This window comes from Scyliorhinus torazame, chromosome 21 (genome assembly GCF_047496885.1).
Source record: "Scyliorhinus torazame isolate Kashiwa2021f chromosome 21, sScyTor2.1, whole genome shotgun sequence".
Taxonomy (NCBI): Eukaryota; Metazoa; Chordata; class Chondrichthyes; order Carcharhiniformes; family Scyliorhinidae; genus Scyliorhinus; species Scyliorhinus torazame.
Window position 1 is genome coordinate 113,815,339 of NC_092727.1, and position 23,406 is coordinate 113,838,744.

The 23,406-nt window shown below is 45.9% G+C and overlaps 1 protein-coding gene across 1 annotated transcript in view; it reads left to right on the forward strand.

The window, feature by feature from the left end:
• LOC140398529 (serine/threonine-protein kinase 17A-like) overlaps positions 1-23,406 on the forward strand; it is a 60,054-nt gene that overhangs the window by 16,038 nt on the left and 20,610 nt on the right. The window contains exon 2 of the mRNA XM_072487302.1: positions 9,134-9,346. Coding sequence (XP_072343403.1) covers positions 9,134-9,346 — 213 coding nt within the window. The remainder of the gene's footprint in view (positions 1-9,133; positions 9,347-23,406) is intronic.

The following is a 23,406-nucleotide window of genomic DNA, read 5'->3' on the forward strand; positions in this document are numbered from 1 at the left end:
TTAATATTCCCCATGTCCTTCATATGCCATCTTATGGGGGCCCATAAAGCACTAGATGTACTTTAGTCTTTTATTGCGTGAAGCTAGAGCTAGGCTGTGGCTCGTCCTGTTTCTGTTGGGCTTCATTGGAATTGCTAAGAAGGGTACAACACTTCTGGGAGTGAGCACCCAAAAACCTGTTTTGGGTCAAAGTATCGAATCGGTCATGGTCAGCTATTAAAACCTGCTTTACAACTGTCTGTCTTTTCCTTCTATGAAGTGAGGAGGGAGGGATTTGACATATTACCCTGCACAGCCCCTGGTGTATTCCTGTCCATCAGAGATACAGGTGGCATCCTATTCAAGGATCTGGACCAGATCTTGTGCATGGTTTACACTATTGAGGGCGTAGGAGGTTGGTTTATTTTTCAGTAAAATACATCTAAATTAAGGAAACATTATATTCGGCCAGTTCGCAAGTACTGCGGTCCCCATTGTGATCTGAATTGCGATTTTCCTTGATTGTGTGAGAACTGTCCTTCCTCAGTGGAACCTTCTTCCTTTCTATTGATGTGTTGGGTGTTCTGGATCACGTACAGGTCACCAACACTTGAAGTAGTGCAACACTATTTTATTAAAAGTTTAACTATTTAAACATACTTGAACTGTGGGTTAATACAATACCAGCTTTAACTAAAGACCTTTGCCTTGTCCTAACCAGTTGATGCACCCAGCACATGGTGAATGTCTGTGTTGCAGGCTGTGAGCTCTGTCCTCCTAGCTAGCTGCTACTCGAATGAGCGGGAACTCTGATGTCCCCTGTCTTTATAGTGTGTGTGCTCTCACTGGTGATTGGCTGTGGTATTGTGTATGTTGATTGGTCCCACTGTGTGTCCATCAGTGTGTGTCTGCACCATGATATACTGGTGTATATTATGACATCTATAACTAACTTTAAAGAAATGTTACAAGACTTGCTGAATTTCTCTTTGTACTCCAGTCCTGCCCTATCATGCAGAGTTTGCTTTAATATTTTGTATTTCTCATAACACAGTGTGATTGTGTGTGTGAAACAAACAGTGACAGCGAGTGCCTGCCCAAGCCTGTGTTCATGAATAGAGGGAGAGTGCAGGTTCTAGGTGGCAGTCGCAACAAACAAATGTCATCATTGGTCATCAGTGGAATTTTACTGCCAAAAGGTGGAGAAATTTTGGCTTGCCGCCAGGAATCCCACATGAATTCTGCTGTGTGCAAAGCTTTATTCATTTTGTCAGCGCTTCAGAATAAGTAATACTGTCAGATGAAATATAGTGCTTGCGTTGAGCCGACAGACATGGAGTTTAACTAGAAATGCCATTAAGGTGCAACTAAAGGGATATCAGACAGGGGGCTGGTGCTGTCAAAAGGCCCCTTGGAATAACCTTGGGATAGACCTGACCGTTTTGGTAGCGAAATTCAATCCTGTCTCTCGGTCACTTTAGACAAAAGAAATTGAGGTCGGGAGGGATTGTTTCGGGGTGTGATCTCACTGGGCCCAATTTCCCCTCGGGGTGTGTCAGCTCCCAAATTGGATGTTAGATGCCCAGCATATGCAAATTTAGAGTCGGAGCCTCGCTGATAGGGCCCCATCCGGAATTGGTCATCAGCTAGGCAGAGCTGGTGATCCATACGGTCGGTCCATTTGTTCTTTAAAGGAACAGCTGGAAACCGTCAAGAAAAAGACAAGAATGGCCTTTGTTTCATTTTTGTGGAGCAGGGAGGTCATCCTCTAGGCCTGACACTTTTGGATTTTTTTCTTCCGCTACCTGGCCTTCCAGGACGTGCTTGAGGGGCTGGCTTGGCATCTGACACAATCAAAATTCCCAGGACCCTGCCCAGCGAGCTACATTGGAACATCCACCTGACATCTACAGTTGGCACCTTTGTGCAGATGAGGCCTGAGACTCCATTACAAACAGGCCTGGGGCACACATTGCGAGTGCACTGCACGTTTCGTAAGGCAAAAAGCAGCTCCACCTGGTTCTTCCCCTGTAACAGTCTACAATTTCATACTGCCCTTATTTATTAACACTTTTTGATTCATTTAATCTATTTTGGGTAAGAACAGCACAGATTATCCTTCTGGAAATTGGGAATAAAGGTGTTGGATAATGGCAGTGTCTGCCACTTGTCCTTAGATGGGCACTCGAGTGGTGTCAGCAAGGCTACCTACACGGAGTGTCCGTGAATAACGTACTTGTGCAACTCGACACCTGCTCCACTGCTAGATATGAAATATAATTGTTTTAGAATATTTTTTGAAATTTGAAGTTAGCAAAGGATGGCACCACCACATAATTGTCCCATTATTGTGCATCGTCATGTCTTCCTCCTGTTTACAAACCTTGAGTACTGCCAAATCACTTGTATGGTTAGAGTATCAATTTAAAGGGTGTGTCCACTTGAGTTAATTGCTCATCCTTAGTTTCCGGGACGTTAACAGGAAGTCTCCAAAGTAACTATTGCTAATTTGTATTCCCATATTGCTGGTTTAACCATCAACTACTAGGTTTGGCTGGATTAACTCAAAAGTATAAGAGCTCATTGATTCTTTGTCACTAATTTGAAGACCATCTATTCAGCTGCCACTAACGAAAATTAAATTTAACTGAAGACTGTTGCACTTTTATGTGTGCAATTGCCTTCGTGAACCATAGATGTGTAAAGTGCAACCTGTCCTCATTCACCTGGACAGCCCCCCCCCCCCCCCCCCCCAAGGAAATGGTAGGTGCCTAGTTTAGAGGAGGGACTTTGAGATTTAGGTCTTGGGCATTTTGGCTAAGCTGGGGATCCTTCCTATCAGTGCAATAATTCAGGTCTTGTTCACCTCTCCCTTTGGCTCGTTTTTCTGTGAGCTGCTGTGAAGTGTCTGGGGATGTTTTCCCTATGTTATAGGTCCTAAGTAAATGAAAATTGTTGGATTTGTCAAATGCTTAATTTGAAAGGAATCTGTCACCCATGCTGACAATTCTGGTGTAGAAGCGGCAACAGGCAGATGTGACACAGACCAAGAGTACTGTCAATTAGCTGTTGGTCCAATTTTCACTCATTTTCCTTTAACTTTTTATGGTTAGCCGCGAAGTTGACAATAAACAAACTTTCAATGGGTTTTGAACAAATAGTTTAAATATAGAACTCGAGTTGGCCGTGGGCCCTTCTTCCCTTGGGCACTTTTAGCTCAAGCGGTGAGGTTTCCAAAAATCCAGATAACATCAAATCAATGATTCAGGTTCCAGGTCCTTTCATGTTCAGAGAAACCAATCATCAGAAATTCAAAGACATCCAACGCAGCTTACACGCAACAGCTCGCCTCCATTTTATCAGCCTTGTAAAATAAAATGGTTCATGTATACATAACCTCAGGGACAGATGGACACAGTAGCATTGTAGGGCAGCACGGTAGCATTGTGGTTAGCACAATTGCTTCACAGCTCCAGGGTCCCGGGTTCGATTCCGGCTTGGGTCACTGTCTGTGCGGAGTCTGCACATCCTCCCCGTGTGTGCGTGGGTTTCCTCCGGGTGCTCCAGTTTCCTCCCACAGTCCAAAGATGTGCAGGTTAGGTGGATTGGCCATGATAAATTGCCCTTAGTGTCCAAAATTGCCTTTAGTGTTGGGTGGGGTTACTGGGTTATGGGGATAGGGTGGAGGTGTTGACCTTGGGTAGGGTGCACTTTCCAAGAACTGGTGCAGACTCGATGGGCCGAATGGCCTCCTTCTGCACTGTAAATTCTATGAATTCTATGATATGTAGACAAATCTCTGAGAAATGTAAGAATAATACAGTAACAATATAGGGGATTTCAACTTCCCCAGCACTAGCAGGGATAGTCAAAGTGTAAAAGGCTTAGAGCAGGTCAGAATTCTTAAAATGTATCCAGGTGAACCTTTTATGCCAGCACGTAGAAAGTCCTATGAGAGAGAGGGCGGTGCTGAATGTAGTCTTGGGGAATGAAGCCAGGCAAGTTGTAGAAGTTTCAGTGAGGGAGCATTTTGGTGATAGTGGCCATAACTCAGTAGGATTTAATGAAGTTATGGAAAGGGCCAAAGATGGGCAGGAAATAAAGCTTCTGAATTGTGGAAGTGCCATTTTTAATAGGATGATACAGGATCTGGCAAGAGTTGACTGGGAGCAGCTGCTTGCAGGAAAATCTACATCAGAGCGTGAGGTTAATGCAAAAAGGAAACAGAGAGAGCACATGAGGGCCAACATTTTCCCATAGTGGAAATTTACCCGGCCCGCAACACCTTGCGAGACAGCTAGTCTCACTCTAATGTGCAGATTCCTTGGGTACCTGAGGGGTGGGATCAATCTCCTTTGCCTGGGAGAACTCAGGCAAGCACTGTTCAGTGCTGGTTTCCACAAACTCTGACCAGATGCAACAGCATTCGTGGGGATCTCCAGGGGAGTGGAGGCCCCCAGGTGCATGCCCTTTGGACAGGGTGATACCCTGGCATGGCTGGTGCCAGACTGACACCCTGGCACTGCCACCTGGGTGCCAGCATGCCACTGCCAGCTGAAGGGACATTGCCATGGTGCCAAGCTGGTATTTTTTGCTGGTGGCGATCCGGCCAGGGGTGCCCTGCTTGATTGTATTGGGGGGGAGGGTTGGGAAGGCTGGTGGACCCTTCCATAGTATGTTGGGGCTTTGGGGGGGGGGGGGAGGGGATTGGGGCTGCTTCGGGAGCGCCACAGATTGGGATGCCATTTATAAATCGCGTCCAGATCTTTCGCTGCACTGAGGAATTCCAGTAAGTGACTGGCTATGCTAACTTACCCCTTGGTGTCCAAAAGTTTAGGTGGGGTTACTGGATTACGGGGATGAGGTGGAAGTGTAGGCTTAAGTAGGGTGCTCTTTTCTAAGAGCCGGTGCAGACACGATGGGCCGAATGGCCTCCTTATGCACTGTAAATTCTAAATTCTATGATTAAAATTAAAAAAGTAGGCTTACATTAACACTGCAATGAAGTTACTGTGAAAATCCCCTAGTCGCCACAAAAGAATAGATTATTTATAACGAGCAACGTGGAACTGATGTTTCATGGGGTCTAGTCTGTGGACCAAATCATCCTGGAGCTAAGCCCGAGTTTGCCAAGAGCTCCGTAACCAAATAGTGCTCCTTAGCTTGGACCTAGCTACAAGCGCTCAGCATATCAACCAGCACTGAGAGTCTTTTGATCAATCTTTCTGGGAAAGAAAGGAACTATAATGAGCTGACTCAATCCATTTATAATACAATCAGGTGTTTTAATATGATTGTAGATACAAAACGTAATTCAGAATGCACAGTATTTAAAGATCAATGTTTACATTTTTAGGAAGGTTATTCTGCAGACAAAACTATAAAATTGGATGCACTGTGGGTGTTTTCTTAATCACGTGGAAATGTAGCCGTATTTCTACAGAGTGGGCATTACGCCCAGGTAAAAACAGGTTGTGACAGCTAAAACTGATTCAAGAATGGAATATCTGCATCTGTCTATTGTAATATATATCTAATTATTCAAGCAACCTTTTTAAAAACAAAAATCCCTGTACCTATGTGCCCCTCAGAGATTCTATCCATGTGTATTAATTTATTATATTTGAATAATTATCGTTGCATCCAGTTTATGAAGTGAATACATTGTTTGATGCAGTGAAGACTCCGTTTTCTTTAACCATGCGGCATCTTGTATGGAACCAAGCGTTTTGAATTTAGTGGAATCAAATTGCCCAAATGAGGAGTAATTTGTTGTGTGTAGTTCTGGTCACACAATGCACACCGCATTGCTGAGGATTGCTCCCCTGTAGCTGAATAAATTGGTGCACACGCTTCTCACCTGATCAGAACATAATGTGCTCGCAAAAGAATGGTAATGCTTTTTTCGGGACTTGTTGACATTTCATGACATTTATTTCCGTCGACTAAAAACTGCCCAGCACTGCTGTGCTTTACAAAGTGCGAGTAAACCTGTTAAATCTCACCAAGGAAAATTTAGCTGTACATTAATAATACTTCAGGTGCAGATTCGCAATGTCACAACTGGGAAGTTCCTTTGAAAACCTGCCATTGAGGTGTTCAGAACGTCCAAATTGCACTTCTGACTATGAAAGATGGGTTCTAGTTTTGGCAAGGAGATTTTAATTGTCTTAAATGCTTGATCATTACAGGCAGTGACCAATATAGAATGTGTGAATATATCCAGTCCTTTTGTACCATTTTAAGTAGGATTACTACAGGCAGACACGCAAATAGGTTTCTGATTGCACAGCACTGTGAATAGCTCTCATTTTGTCCATGTCTCCTGTATGTCTACTTGGGAGCACTTTTGTAATCCTGTGTTTCACTTTCTCATCACCTCTGCCCATCCTTTGACTCTTTTCTCTTTTCCTTCTCTATTGTCAAGCATATTCCTTTCTGTTCCATTCAAGATACTGGGGCTGGTTTAGCACAGTGGGTTAAACAGCTGGCTTGTAATGCAGAACAAGGCCAGCAGCGCGGGTTCAGGCGCCGTAATGTGGCGACTAGGGGCTTTTCACAGTAACATCATTGAAGCCTACTTGTGACAATAAGCTATTATTATTAACCAACTCTTTTGGTTCATCCTGTCAACAACAGCCATTAGCTAAGCTGGGCACACCACTTGTGTCAAAAACCATCCATTTAAAATGAAGGAAACCAAAGTATGAAATTCAAACTCTCAGCAGCAGCAACCCTGACTATAAGTGGATCCCCACATCCTGTTGCTTGTCTAGTCTGATATTTTATGCGGCTAGCATTCACTTCAAGGCAGCAACCTTCGAGACCAATATATACCTTGATTCAAACTAAGCTCTTTAGCCCTGATAAGTGTTGAAACCCGCATATCTCTACAGGTTAGAATGACTGTATAAAACTGGAAGATTTAAAATTTTTAACAAAGTGAAATAATTAAACCCATGGGATGAAGGATTAGACTGTTTGGTATGCGCTGAGTGGCAAGTAATTAATTATAACATTTTAACTGAGTCAAAATAGTTCATTGCTGAAGATATTGACTTAGCAACCATTTATCTTCAGTAAAAGTATTAAGTACATTGGGCATTCTTGCCACCATGGTCAGTGCTGCCACTTCTCATTTCTAGAGTTGTTATTGCCTGCTAGATACTTTCTTTGGTTGGTGTCTATGTGGAGTACCAAATGGAGGAAGTGATTACTATCTGGCACTAGCTTTGCGTGTTCCATCTTGTCTGATCAGCTGGCCACACTTGACTGACTCATATTGAACCGTTAGATTGAAGACTGGTTACGTGAAAGGTTGAACTCCTGGCTGTACTTTTAGCCTTGTGGTTGACATTGCCTGTTCGAAAATGCAGCAGCATTTACACCATTAGAATGGAAAAGGTTATGCTGGATCTCAGTGGAGAAATACACTCCTTCAACACTTAGCAAAGCCCAATAACCTTCTGCTAGCCAATTATATCATTTGGCTACCAAAATGTTTCCAAAGTTGTAAATCTCGAGGGAAAAAAGCCTCCCTCCCAGGCCCCAGCGGATTGAAACATGATGGATGGTTGGAACGGTTTGGGAGAAAATTTGGGAGTGAGGGGTGGGAGATATCAGTAAACATTAAATCTGATGTCTGAACTGTATGCAACATAATCGCCTCTGTCTTCAGAATAGCAATGTTTTGTTACTCCCTCTCCTTCCGTGCTGCAAGATCCAAGATATTTGGAAAGGTTCCAAACCACCACATTTTATTGACTTTTAAAAAATAAAAAAAATTCTAAATGATTCGAGGGAAAAGATGTGGGGACTCCAGGGAGTTTCTTGCATTCCACTGTAGCTCATATGCAAAAGAGACGTGAAAAACAGGACCAAGTATTTGAGGTGGAAATACTTTAATTGTGAAAACTATTGCATTCATTGCAATATTATTGCTGCGGTGAATTACACCGTTCACGTTCTGTGTACATCCTTAAAGTGCCGTTTGCTTTTTTGTTTTCAAATTTAAAGCAACATATAAAATCAGAAACTAATGACCATCAAATAACCACAAGCATCCCAAACTTCTTGGTTATGACCAAGATTGAGGTCTCCATGCATGGTTGTTGGGAGTTTCCAGGTCGTTAAAATAGCCATTAATGTAAATGTGAAAAGATTCTGTCTAACTGTTCAGTGATTTCTGACCTCTTTACAAAATGAAAACAAATCTGCTTCTCTGCTCTCCATTCCTGAGGTTTTGGTCTGAAGGCAGAGCCGCTGACTTGGGTTGGATGCACGCAAGGAAAGTCCACAATTAGGAGCCACAAATCATGGGCTATATTTAAAAAGAGGAACAGGAGCAATTCTTTACCTTTCCCAGTGGTTGGATATATCTTTTGCCTCTATTTTGATTCAATCTCCAGCCAAATTGTGTGCTGTCCTGACTTTGTGGCCAGATTGGATCTCATTCACCCAATCTTCAACATGGGGGACGTGAGCTGTCCCGATTTATATGGTGTAGACATACAATAGTTCTGCAATCATGATTCATATCCTTGGCATGGCAGTGTCAGAGACAATGTCATATGCTTTCACTTTAGAACTTCAGTATTCACTAGTAAGTTTAAAAAGTAAAGTCGCCATAGTCCCAGATGACCATAGGCTGTTTTCCCCTTTGAGGGAAGAGCTAACTAACTGGTGGTGATTTAACCTGAGGATCACCGCACCTCAGGTGAGGGGCAAGATTGGCAAGGCGGGGCCTCCATGAATAACCTCTGCTGGTACAGGTAGTGTTCACTACTGTGATCATGAAGGCTGGCACTTTGGAATGATGTTCAGCCATTCATACTACCATTAATCCCAAGTTAGAGTAAGTTAGAACGAGCAGTTGAGATTTTAGACTAGCTTGGTAATTGTAAAACCTGGAGCAATACAAGACTGACTATTTCCCACAATACACATTGAATAAGTATGATCTTTAAGTCTGCAGCCTTCCTGCCCAGTTGCATAGTGTTGATATCGGCTGGAGCAGCTGAATGTTCAGAAAACATTATCCAACTTGAGAGTGAAGACCTATCGTTCTAAGTCTGAATGTCTTCTTCCTATGTTGAACACTATTCTTTACCTAAAAGCACCATCTAATGATGTGGATATTTTCTTTTGCTGACAGGGGAAAGTTTGCTGTTGTCAAGAAATGCATGGAAAATGCCTCTGGAAAGGAGTATGCTGCCAAGTTCTTACGGAAACGAAGGAAGGGACAGGATTGCCGCATGGATATTATTAATGAGATTGCAATCCTTGAGATAGCAAAAAGCAACTCTCATGTGGTGGACTTGCACGAAGTGTACGAGACGACTTCAGAAATCATCCTAGTGCTGGAATAGTAAGTAGGATGTTGATATATTCTCCTTGTCTGCCAGTATAGAATGTTTGAGTCTTTTCAATGATATGCTCAACCTGAACGCAGAAGAAGTTAAATCTTGACATTTGATGTGTTGTGTGGAACTCCTGTTTGAATGGAAATCCTTGGACCGACCAAAGGGCATAATCTCAGAGTATAGGGTCGCCCATTTAAGATGTAGTTGAGGAGGAACTATGCTACCTTCTCCAAGGGTAGTGTATCTGTGGTTATTATATCAGAGGGCGGTTGGGGCTGGGTCATTAAGTATGTTCAAGGCTGAGATAGACAATTTTTTAATCAGTAAGGGAATCGAGGGTTATGGGGATAAGGCAGGGAATTAGAGTTGACGATTATCGTATCTGATCGGTCATGATCTCATTGAATGACAGAGCAGACCTGATGGGCTGAATGGCCTACTTTTGCTCCTGTGTCTTATGGTAAGTATTCAAGGTTTTGTTGATAACCGTATAAGGCAGTCTCCACAAGAACACAAATGTAAAATCTTTTTGTCAGGGCAGTGAGTAGCTGACTGACCCATTTCAGTGTCACCAGTAACTTGGGGACATTTTGTCAGTGAATACATGACGCACATTTCTGAAAAAGGTGATCAGTTGATGAATATGGGAGGGAAATACCCTTTGCACTTTTCTTCGAAGAATCTATTAGCTCAGCAATTCCACAATGCTGAGGGTAGCAAAATCTGATGGGTGGCTTGAAGTGACAAAGCAACCAGAACCACACGAGTTGTTAATCAGCCGTCTTGCATACACATTGGAAACTCCATATCCTCTTGAGAATCATATGGGTTGTGGGTTTATGTTCTTACTCCAGGGCTTGACCACTTAATCGAAGCTGAGAGTTCAGTTGAGTGATAACGGTAATGAAACATTGTCAGGAGTGCTGCCATTTGGATGAGCTGTTAAACCAAGGCCCATTCCCCCTATTAAATAGCAGCAAGGAATTCTCCCATTGTCCAGATCATATTGATTCTTCACCCTAAACAAATTAGCTGATCATTTACCTCATTATTTGCCACTGTTACCAATGTAACAACAGTGCCTGAACTTCAAAAGTAATTCATTAGATGCTAAATGTGCCAAACCCCCTTTGACAGCACCTTCCAGTTCCACAAATGCTACCAGTTGAAGGACCAGGGAATCGGACACTTGGGAACATCACCACCTTGAAAGTTCCCCTCCAAGTCACGCATCATCTTGACTTGGAAATCTGGTGCTGTTGCTGGGTCGGAAACCTGGAACTCCCTTCCTGACAGCACTGTGGGTGTACCTACACCACATGGACTGCAGTGGTTCAAGAAAATGGATCACCAACAACGTCTGAAGGGCAATTGGGGATGGGTGACAAATGCTGGCTATGCCAGCAATGGGGACTGTTAGAAATGCAGCTCCCTCTAAGAGTAGACCAGGTCTTCCTTCTGAGTGCATTGAGAGCAAGTGGTGCTCATTGAAGCTTGTACTTGAACGTTGGGTTTTTGTCCTAGTTGGGGTAAGGCTTCTAGACCGGGGTTGAATTTTCCAATTTCTTTTCAAAGTGTCAACTTGGGCGGAAAAAGCGGTGTGCAGCTCACGGACTGCGCTGCCTGCTTTTCCTGCCGATGTTTAAACACTTTGGGAGGGAACAAAATGCAGGAGGTGGGTTCCACGACATTATGCTAGCAGGGTGAGGCCTGAATGAGCCAGCAACTTGGACAGTGCCAGGGTACTACCCAGGTCTGACCCCCCCCCCCCCCCAGGGGCTTTGCTTGCCTCTGCGCCCCCGGCAGGTTCTGTTTGCTGGTTCTCCGTTTTCCAAAACCTGTCCTGAACTAGGTTGGCGTGACATCACGCTGCCGGGGATTGGGGAAGAGACTTTCCATCGGGGAGGGGCGGGCGAGGGGAGGGGGGGATGTTACAGCGGGGAGACCCAGTAATTCTATTTAAATGTATTAAAATGGGGTTCCCGTCATTGCATGGTCCATTATGTGACTGGCAGGGGATGGGGACAATCGAGCAGGGCAATCCTGCTGGCGGAATTGCAGTTTTGGGGCTCCGGCTCGATACTCCAGCCCCTCCACCGTTCCTACCTGCTAAGAAACGGAGGCAGGAAAAGGACCTCAGGGACAGGAACCAGAACGGAAGAGCGGAAACCAGTGTTTGTACTGAACTATAGGATCACAATAGAACAATTGTGTATTTTCGGGATGTCCTTTTTTGCCGAATTTGGTTAATGGATATCCACCTGTAAAACAAGCGACACCCATTCGCCATGAAAGAAGAAAGAAAAACACTTTGAGATAGCATGAGGATGTATAGATGAGCTCTTTAATTCTTTAACTATAAAATGATTCTCGCCTAATTTGCTTATACGCTAGAGTTTTTCACATGAACAGCGAAATCTATGCAAATCGATCATATTCCGGACTGAACAAGTTGTTTGAGGTGGAGGAAGAATAACATATCGAAAGTCTGGTGGCCAGTATGACATCTCCTAGCGACATGTTTGACAGTATTTAAGGAATGGCTACTTTGTCAGTGCATGTTATAGTCACAGAGGTCTATAGCACAGGAAAGGCCTTTGGGCCATCACATCTGCACCGGTCATAATCAACCACCTGATTCTAATCAACCACCTGATTCTAATCCTATTTTCCAACACTTGACCCATAGCCTATCTAAATACTTTTTAAATGTTATGAGGGTCTCTGCTTCCACCACTCTTTCAGGGAGCGAGTTCAAGACTCCCACCACCCTCTGGGTAAAAAGGTTTTTCCTCGCATCCCCTCTAAGCCTCCTGCCCCTTACTTTAAATCTACACCCCCTGATCATTGATCCCTCGAAAAATGGGAAAGGTTTCTATTGTCTAATCTATCTGTGCCCCTCAGAATTTTATACATCTCAGTCATTTCCCTCCTCCGTCTCCTCTGCTCCAAGGAAAACAACCCCAATCTCTCTTCATAACCAAAACTCTCCAGCCTAGGTAACATCTCCTCTGCATCCTTTTCAGTGCTATCATGTCCCTCCTATAATGTGGATTCCAGAACTGCACACCAATTCGCCTTCTAAACCAAAGACTATACAACAGGTTTAGAGACATTTTACATTGGCAGGCACCATCGCCACTAAATTATTTTACATTAATTCAAAATAAATGACATTGCAAAAGGTTTTGAGAAAAATAGTGACGTTAACAGTGGCGTGGGCAACATTTGAATTCCTATTGCCTATTTTGTTGTATTTGCAATTGGTGCTTCCCACCAACCCAGGTTAATCCAGCCCAATTGCTTTGTACCAATCAGGAGCTGCAAGGGAATAGCCTGGGACACACCACAGAGACGTTCTGGATTGGTAAATTGGATAGCAAAGCTACGTCTCCTCAACGGCAAATGGCCGTATCTAGTATGTGGCATAGATTTTTGTCTTTGCCTCCTGGGGAGTACTGTAATATAACGAGCAAAATCACCAGCATTTTATAGAATCCATCATCAAAACCAATGGAATGAGAATCTGACAAGGACAGGTGATTTAAGTGAAGACTAACATCGACTCCAGTGGGATTAAGGTGCTGCATTTTGTAGAGAGACAGAAAAAAGATCACTCGTTCCCTGTGTTAGGTTTAGGTTAAGTTGGTATTAACAAAAATCCGCAGTTTGTTTGGAAACAATTTTGAAAGACTTTGGGGGCGATTCTCCAAAATGGAGACAGAGTGTTCGCGCCGTCGTGAACGCCATCGCGTTTCACGATGGCGCGAATCGGGCACGGGGACGACCGAGTCTGTCCCCCACAGGGGGCCAGCATGGCGCTGGAGCGGTTCTTGCCATTTCAGCCTCCCTTCCCGACGCCAAATGGGCGCCGCGCCAACCCGCGCATGCGTGGGGGACTTCTTCAGCGGGCCGGTCACGACGCAACATGGTGTGGGGATTCAGGGGTCGGCCGTGCAACAAAGTAGGCCCGTGGGGGGGGGGGGGGGGGAAGAGGGAGAGAGCGAGAGGCCGGCCTGCCAATCGGTGGGCCCCGACGCGGGCCAGCCCCCATCGGAGGGCCCCCTGGGTGGGGAAAAGAGCGCTTTTCCCCGCCCCACAGGCCGCCCCCCCCCCTACCCTTCGCGCAGAGTTCCCGCCGGCAGTGACCAGGGGTGAACAGCGCTGGCGGGACTCTGTCGTAGCCACGCGACCGCTCGGCCCATTCGGGCCGGAGAATTGGCGGCCCCATGCCGCGTCAAACGCGCCGGCGCAGATGGCACCGAATCTCCGCACCTCGGAGAATCACGCGCGGTGCCGGGGCGTCGTGGCACGGTTGCGGCGATTCTCCGGCCAGGCGCGGGGCTCGGAGAATCGCCCCCTTTAGGTGCAATCGAACGGCCACACTGCACCCAAAAAGCAGCTCGCCACGGCGCAGCGTGGCCAATAGAAGCTGGGAGCCCCTGCTCCCGAGATCTGCCCCGCTCACAATGCCTCATGAGATCTAATTGATCTCGCGAGACATTACGGTGTAAATCCTGCCCGGTGTGGGCGGGATCCCTTTGAGGCAAATCTGCATATTAATGCGAGACAGCCAGTCTCACTTTAATGTGCAGTCACCTGAGGCATTCGGATCTATCCCCTTCGCCTCGGAGACCTCGGACGAGCGCCGTTCAGTACTGGTCTCCACAGACTGGGACCAGATGGAACGGCACTCTTAGGGGTCTCCCAGGTGCATACTCTTTGGGCAGGATGGTACCCTGGCACTGCTGGTGCCAGTTGGGCACCCTGGCACTCCCAATGTGTTTGGGGGGGGTCGGGGGGGGGGGGGCTGCTGGGGACTCACCCATAATGCTTGGGGTCTTGGCGGGGGTGAGGGGGTTCAGGGAGTGCTTTGGGGCTCAAGAGATCGGGACGCCAGTTAAAAATGGCTTCCCAATCTCCCGCTACACTGAGGCGTCCCGGCGAGCGGAGCTCCTCGGTGTACAAAACTGCGCTCGCTTGGGACTTTGTTCCCATTTAGTTAAATCCCAGCCTAAGTAATTCCAGTGTAGTAAGAGATTAGAAAAGTGGTTAGCACTGATGCCTCACAGCGCCAGGGACCCGGATTCAATTCCTGCCTTGGCTGACTGTCTGAGTGGAGTTTGCACATTCTCCCCGTGTCTGCGTGGGTTTCCTCTAGGTGCTCCAGTTTCCTCCCACGGTCCAAAGATGTGCACCTTTAGGTGGATTGGCTATGATAAACTTGCCCCTTAGTGTCCAGGGATGTGTAGGATAGGTAGGGCTACGGGGATAAGATGGGGGATTAGTCCTGGATAGGGTGCCCTTTCCGAGGGTGGGTGCAGGCGTGATGGGCCGAATGGCCTCTTTCTACACTTTAGGGATTCTATGGTTCGAAGAGGTACATTTTTCTACGTCACCGAGACTTGAATTTGTTAAATACTGAAATGTACAATTGAGACTTATGAGAACTTGCATATTAATTATGTGAAACATCTGCAACTCGCACGCACTTCCTGTTACAAAAGCAGACAAACTTGTAAAGCCACATCCTCAACACAACCAAATTCAGACTATCTCCCGTAACTGTCAGAAGATAGGCTGCAAATGATATAGAATGTTGTCCATATATGGTTATGTAAAGTGATCATAAATCATAATTCTATGTTGGTCCATAAACCAGGACTTTACACTTTAGGTTCCTCCAGTATGTCTGAAAGAACAATTCTACGCATTTGTGGGCTACGACTGAGCTGGGCAATGTTAAAAGCAACCAGCTGATATTTGGGAAGCCCACTTCACCATTGTGCATAGATTAAAACGTGAAACCAAACCACGTGGAAATCAAGCACCACTCTTCACCGGCAGTTTGACAGTGTAAATGGAACGTGTACTATTTGCCACCGAATTAGGAAGGAAGCTCAATCATCCCTATGTCGTCGTGCCAATGTTGAAGATTGGCAGCCCTGAAACATGAACACACCAATGTCTGGTTGAGACTTTATGCCACTCACAAGACTTAGTGAGCACTTTATGTCTTGAGGAATATTTTCATCGCAACATCTTTCCTGTTACAAGGGAAAGGCAGGGACATCAAGGGGAAATAAAGCAATGGGTGAAGACGAAAGCAAGCTTCAGAAAGGCTGTGTCAAAGAGATTTTTAAAAAAGTGATGGATGTTATGTTTATGATCCTGGAACTTTTCGAGATCAATCAGAACACCTTTATTGCTGTTGCAGTTGAACTAATATGAAAACTTGCACCCTGTGTTCACACCATGCATTTGCTTGCAACATAAAGCAAGCCAGACAAAACATGCAACACATAACAATAGAGAAAGTTGGCAAAGTGAGGGAGTTTTCAAACGTATATTCAGCACCAGGGACCTGAATTTTGGCCTTGGGTGACTGTGTGGAGTTTGCACGGTCTCCCTGTGTCTGTGTGGATTTCCTCTGGGTGCTCCAGTTTCCACCCACAGTCCAATGATGTGCAGGTTAGATGGATTGGCCAAGATCAATGCGTGGGGTCACGGGATAGGGCAAAGGAGTGAGGCTAAGTAGTGCTCTTTCGGAGGGTTGGTGCAGACTTGATGGGCCAAATGGCTTCCTCCTGCACTGTAGTGATCCTTTGGAGGGCACGATGGAGGTAATATTGGTGCCTGATAGCAGAATGAGGATGGGTGGAGGTTGAGCAGCAATTCGGAGAGGAGCAGAAGGTGTGGGCCAGAGTTAGATGGTATGAGACCAGGGTGACGATTTGAAGTTGGTCCTCTGGGACACAGAGCCAGGGCAATACAGGTGCGGATGGGAAAGTGAAATTCTGTATGTGAAATAACTCTAATCACACAGTAATCTGGAACTGAATGTATTTCATCCTGAAATGTATGAGGTAGATTTACCGATAAGTTCATAAGATATAGGAGCAGAATTAGGCCATTTGGCACATTGAGTCTGCTCCACCATTCGATCATGTCTAATCTCATCCTAGCCTTAGCTCCACCATCCTGCCTGTTCGCCATAACCCTTCAACCCATTACCAATTAAAAACGTGCCTAACTTCTCCTTAAATTTACTAACTATCCCAGTATCCACAGCATCTCTCTCAATATAGAGTTCAGTATAATTTAAATATAGGAATGAAAATGGCTGCTTTATTATAATCCTATAGCTGTTTATGTAAAAATTAGGTGTGGTTTTCTCATGTTCAGTTGCTGTATTGAAGTATTTTTTTTCATTTATGCTCTTAATTGTCACCCATCTCCCCTGAAGGCACATTCATAGAACATAGAAAAATACAGCACAGAACAGACCCTTCGGCCCATGATGTTGTGCCGAACCTTTGTCCCAGATTAATCATAGATTATCATAGAATTTACAGTGCAGAAGGAGGCCATTTGGCCCATCGAGTCTGCACCGGCTCTTGGAAAGAGCACCCTATCCAAGGTCAAACACCTCCACCCTATCCCCACAACCCAGCAACCCCACCCAACACTAAGGGCAATTTTGGACACTAAGGGCAATTTATCACGGCCAATCCACCTAACCTGCACATCTTTGGACTGTGGGAGGAAACTGGAGCACCCGGAGGAAACCCACACACACACTGGGAGGACGTGCAGACTCCGCACAGACAGTGACCCAAGCCGGAATCGAACCTGGGACCCTGGAGCTGTGAAGCAATTGTGCTATCCACAATGCTACCGTGCTAGATACTGACTTCTTTGCACTTCCTCAGTCAAGTGCATGATCTTAGTGGGAGAGTGATAGACAATTTGACTGGGCTTGAGAGATTATAGCTAAACCTAACCCTACCCTCTCCCAGTCTAAGCATATACACAGCTTCCTACAGGAATCCCATGATAGCTGCCCAAGATTGGCACATTGGCCCACTATAGGACCCTTACTACCTGAAGTTATTTTGATACTATGCAGATCAAGAATTCACCCCAGAACATTCCTGGTTTATACTGCTTTGCCCACATTAGGAAGCACACTTGTGAACTGATGCCTCAGGGGAGTTGAAGGATTTTCCTTTTCAGGATCGTTTGTTAACATGGCTTCTAGCCTTATTTTAAGTTTTATATTCTCCAAATTACTGAAACTTTTCTGTTGTGTAGGATTTATTCTACAGTTCGTAGCTGCAGCATCCAGATTGCACACTCCCCACATAGAGTTCCCGCAGAAGGAGGCCACTCGAACCCATCGAGTCCACACCGACCTCTCGAGAGGGCACCCCACGCATGTCCACGCCCCTGCCCTATCCCCGTAACCCCACAACCTAACCACATGAAGTGAGGCCCCTCAACATTGTGTGTCTCCGATGTAATATTGTTAAACCCTTCTGTCTACCTGTGCTGTACAAACCAAGCTGAGCCAAAGCTAGAAAGAATAGGTTGGTGTGATCTAACTAGACTGATGTGCTTCAATTGGAAGTGTTACACTTGATTAGGATTGCCTTCCGAAGGTGATTTCCTCTTATTAGCTTGAGAAATAAATTAAAGGCTTACATCTCCCATTGAAAATGTTGATATTGTCCTAGTGATCCATCACTTATCTTTTGCATTGGTAGGTAGAACATTAAAATTAAAATTGCATCTTTCAACTTTGCTTTTAAGATTTGAGAATGTTAACTAAGAATTTGAGAATAACTTAAGTTAGCACTTGTCACGATGCCTTGTATAAAAGAGAGACGCAAGCAGTGGACGAGGAGGTGACCGGTGATGTGGTCTGCCAGACATTCATTCTGATCGAACACAAGTTCTACCTTCACACGTAACTTATCGGCTGGTGGTTTCACTTGCTACCACAGCAAGTATCATTCTAGAAAATGTGCTCCAATAATGAGAATTGACATACATCCTTCACCACTTCCTCAGAATGCAACATTTCCGCTAAAATGTTCTCAATTTTACAAAAGTTCAGTTGCCTGCCAAACAGTGAAGTGATCTGAATTTAAATGGAAAAGAAATTAAAAGGTTATGAGCAGACCCCTTTAACAAAACAAGTTTTTGTAAGAGCCATTGTGGACTGTTTTTCTTTGTATTCTTGGAGGAATTGTACTAAAATGGGCGAATGTAGGATTCCAGATTCACCTGATCCAAACCTCACTATCCTATCTCTGCCTCTTTTAATAACCAGGCAGTCGCCCACTCTCTGCCAATAAACCTTCATGCTCCAGCCTCCTTCCGTCCCCTAACTATTGTCAGCTTTGCCTTCAATCGAGGCCTCACACTTATTATACAAGGAGTGTCATCAAGGAGGTTAGAGAGTTAGACGGGCAGAGATGTTAAGGCGGGGGGGGGGGGGAGATTCCAGAGTTTACATGATTAGGTAAAGGCTCAGCCACCAATGGTGGAGGGATCAAAGTCCGGAATGTGCAGAAGGTGAAAATTGGAGAAGCACAGATGTCTCCAAGGATGGTAGGGCTGGAGGCCATGACAGGGATCAGGAGAGGCGAGGTCCTGGAGGAATTTGAAAATGGGAGGATGAGAATTTTTAAAATTGTGTTGCCAGACCCAGAGGTCAATGTAAATCAGCGAGTGGGGGTAATATAAATAAGGATGAACAGGACTTGGTCGCAGATTAGCATAATGGCTACAGAAATTTGGGTGAATGCATGTTTGCGGAGGGTTATCATAGAATTTACAGTGCAGAAGGAGGCCATTCGGCCCATCGATTCTGCACCGGCTCTTGAAAAGAGCACCATACCCAAGGTCAACACCTCCATCTTATCCCCATAACCCAGTAACCCCACTAAGGGCAATTTTGGACACTAAGGGCAATTTATCATGGCCAATCCACCTAACCCGCACATCTTTGGACTGTGGGAGGAAACCGGAGCACCCGGAGGAAACCCACGCAGACACGGGGAGGATGTGCAAACTCCGCACAAACAGCGAGCCAAGCCAGGAATCGAACCTGGGACCCTGGAGCTGTGAAGCAATTGTGCTATCCACAATGCTACCGTGCTGCCCTTCTGCCAAGTAGGAGGTCAATGGGAGAGCATTGGAATATTTAAGTCTAGAGGTAAAAAAGGCATGATTGAGGATTTCCAACAGCAGCTGAAGTGAGGCAGAAGTGGAGATGTCCAGGAGAACGGAGATATCATCTGGCAGTCATGGTAATGGAGAGGATTTGGGGTTGGAAGCGGTTAAGGGTCAGATAGGATGTTAAGATCGCTACTAAAGTGCTGTTAAACAAACTCAAGTCAGCCTGGCAGCATATGTGGAGAGAGAAACAGAGTTAATGTTTCGAGTCCGATCTGACTCTTTGGTTCTGAAACGTTAACTCAGTTTCTCTCTCCACACCTTTGTTTTTATTTCATATCTCCAGCATCCGCAATCTTTTACTTTCATGCAAAGGTTGCTAATTCTTAAGAGTTTCTTTTAAAAAGAAAAAAGTCCGTCATACATAAATGATATATATTTTACCATTTGAGGCTTTTTTGTCCATTCATGAATAATCCTGTATTTTTACTGTCCTGCCTATTGGAGCGTATCCACATGACTGGGAGATGGTGATCCACTGCGAATTTCACTGGACTAGTAACCCAGGTGCCCAGGCTAATGCTATGGGAATCATAGAATCCCTACAGTGCAGAAGGAGGCCATTCGACCCATATGGGAATATGGGTTCAAATCCCGCAAATCACTTCAAGGACCATCAAGAAAGAACATCAAACCCTGATCCTGTCAGTGCTGCCCACGTCTTCTTTATTCAAAGAAGAAGATGAAGAATAAAAAATTACATCCAGAAATGACTGTGGTTCAGCTCGCATACCACCACCGCCACCATATCATGCATAAACCTATTCTCATCAGCAAATTGCTTAATTCACCCTTGAAGTCCATAAACCAAGGGTAGCACACCCCAGTCTGTGCATTATCCGCTGATCAGGGAAAACGTCTTTGGCAGCAGGTAGATACCATTTCTTTCACTGCCATTTCAGCACAGTAATTACCTGTTAGCCAAGTGTCAAGAGCACACAAGTTGCTACATTCACAGTGATACCTGATACACTCTTGCTGGCTGATAACCATGAAGGAACTGATTGCCTGTGACGGACTGAAAATAGCCTTTTTGATTGAAGGGTGAAAGCTAACACCTGCAAGATTCAGGAAACGCATTTCACTTGGGCGACTGGTAATTGTCTCTACGGCTTCAAACGTTGAGTTAAAATCTCTAGTTTTTTTTTTGGCCTGTTGTCGCAAGTAAAAAAAGAAAGAAAATATTTGCATTTATATTACATTTTTCACAAGCACGGGATTTTCCCAGCCCGGCGCCGTGCCGGAGAATCCCCGTGAACGGGCCTTGTGGAGAATTGGCGCCGGCGTCGTTGGCGCGGCGCCGGTCGCGGGCTGCTCTACGCGGCCGGCCCGCTGATTCTCCGCCCCGGATGGGCCGAGCGGCCGTAAGAAAAGAGCCGAGTCCCGCCGGCGCCGTTCTAACCTGCTCTGGGCCGGCGGGACCTCGGTCTGTAAGGGTCGGGTGGCGGCCTGTGGGGGGGGGGGGGGGGGGGGGGGGGGGGGGGGGGCTCCGATGTGGCCTGGCCTGCGATCGGGACCCACCAATCGGCGGGCCGGCCTCTGTGGCTGGGGGCCTCCTTTCCTACGCGCCGGCCCCTGTAGCCCTGCGCCATGTTGTGTCAGGGCCGGCGCGTTGAAGGAGGCCACTGCGCATGTGTGCATTGGCGCCGGTGCCACTGCGCATGCGCGGATCCCGCGGCGCACAGTTCGCGCCAGGATCTGCAGCTGGAGCGGCGCGAACCGCTCCAGCGCCGTGTTGGCCCCCTGCAGGGACGTTTACAATGGCGTGGACACTCTGCTGCAGGATTGGAGAATCTCGCCCTGGATTTCTCAAAACTCTTTATAGCCAATTAAGTACTTTTTGAATTGTAGCCACAGCTGCAATGTAGGAATGGAGAAGAAGTGTAGTATTGTTAGTCTGACTATTTTATAAAAGGTGTACCTTTCTTCTAAAGCTCCATTTAAGGATATTTATACCAATTGTTACTATCTATCCTGATTTTTGCCTTTGCCTCAGAGTTGGAAAAAGGTACAGAAAAGTCTGGCTGTTTAATTTTTTGCCCCAGTTCTGATCGAAGGTAAACAACCTGAATCATGAATACTTGTTTCTCTCTCGAGTGATATTGACTGAACTGTTGAGCATTTCTGTTTTTGCTTCAAAAGTACTTAATTGGCTAAAATTGCTATGGGCCACCTGAATATCCGCAGGCTATCAACAGTGAGTGCTGCTCCTGCTGGTGTTTTACCTCGCAAAGTCCAGGAGGTTGGAGGTATGGCCCTTTTGGTTAATGGTTTTACCCTGCCTTTAGCATAAGGCCGCAATCCAACGGCCACGCTGCGCCCAAAAAGCAGCTTACCGCGACACAGCATGGCAGCACGGTAGCATGGTGGTTAGCACAATTGCTTCACAACTCCAGGGTCCCAGGTTCGTTTCCGGCTTGGGTCACTGTCTGTGCGGAGTCTGCACATCCTCCCCGTGTGTGCGTGGGTTTCCTCCGGGTGCTCCGGTTTCCTCCCACAGTCCAAAGATGTGCCGGTTAGGTGGATTGGCCATGATAAATTGCCCTTAGTGTCCAAAATTGCCCTTAGTGTTGGGTGGGGTTACTGGGTTATGGGGATAGGGTGGAGGTGTTGACCTTGGGTAGGGTGCTCTTTCCAAGAGCCGGTGCAGACTTGATGGGCCGAATGGCCTCCTTCTGCACTGTAAATTCTATGATAATTTCTATGATAAAAGCCAGGAAACCCCGCTCCCAGGATCTACCCGGCTCGCAACGCTTTGTGAGGTCCAACGCGATCTCGCGAGACGTTGCGATGTAAATTACACCAATTATGGCCGGGATCACTTTTTACCAAATCTGCACATTAGAGCAAGACAGTTAGTCTCATTTTAATGTGCAGATACCCGAGGCATGGGACCTATCCCCTTCGCCTCGGGAGGCCTTGGGGAAGTGCTGTTCAGCACTGGTCCACTAACGGGGACCACACTGCCAGCTTGCAGGCACTGACAGGGTACCAGGTTGGCACTGCCAAGGTGCCAAGCAGGCATTTTTTGTATGCTGGCAATCGTGTTCGGGGTGCCCTGCACAGATGGCGGGGTGGGGTGGGGGGGAGCGGAGAGAAACGGGGACCCTCCCATAGTGTGTTGGGGTCTGGGGGGAGTCGTGAGTTGCGTCCAGAGCTTTGGTGATCGAGACGCCATTTAAAAATGGTGTCCCGATCTCTCGCTACATTGAGGAGTTCTGGTGAACGGAGCTTCTCGGTGTAGAAAACGGGGCTTTATGCAGCCTCGACTGTGCGTTCTCTGCTGAGGCCCCTTACTTAATGCGAGTGGCGTTGTATAGCCATGTGTTTCTCGGCGCTGCGAGAACTGGCTAAATGCGCTCGCTATGGGTCTGTTCTCATTTAGTTGAATCGCGCACCAAATATTAAGCCGGTGGCATGTCTAGAGTTAATTCACACTAATCTAAGTGTACTTGCTATACTGAACCATTGCTACAAACTCAAGGACATGCTCACTGCATTAATGCAGCTCCACAATTGAAGGATCTCTACAATGTTTGGCAACATTTATACTTCCAAAAAAGAGGTATCAGATATCCCAGAACAGGTTTTACAATATCTGACAAAATACAATAGCTGCCATTTAAAACAAAACACAATGAAAACTTCTAAAACCGGATTGTTGAGCCTGCAACTAAACGTGTCAGGTATCCTGCAAGAACAGGTATAATTACAAAGCACTTGAAAGATAATGTTGACTGTTTTTAACACAGAACAAAATGTCATGACGGTTTCTCACCATATAAAAGGCATTTTGTTTAGACCTGACGTGTGATTGATCAAAATGGGCCCATTATTAAACACCTAAACTCCAGTGGCCTGTAGTAATGAGGTTTGTATGCTGACTGCATCTTGCGAACATGCAGCCTGCTCCACCATTCAATAACGGCAGATAAGGTGCAATGCCAACTACCATGGGACAGTGGATCTCCTTGATTTAGCATTTAGTGGAGCATTACGTTCGCATTATGCTGTACCCTGATTTCCTGGTATTAAAATCTCA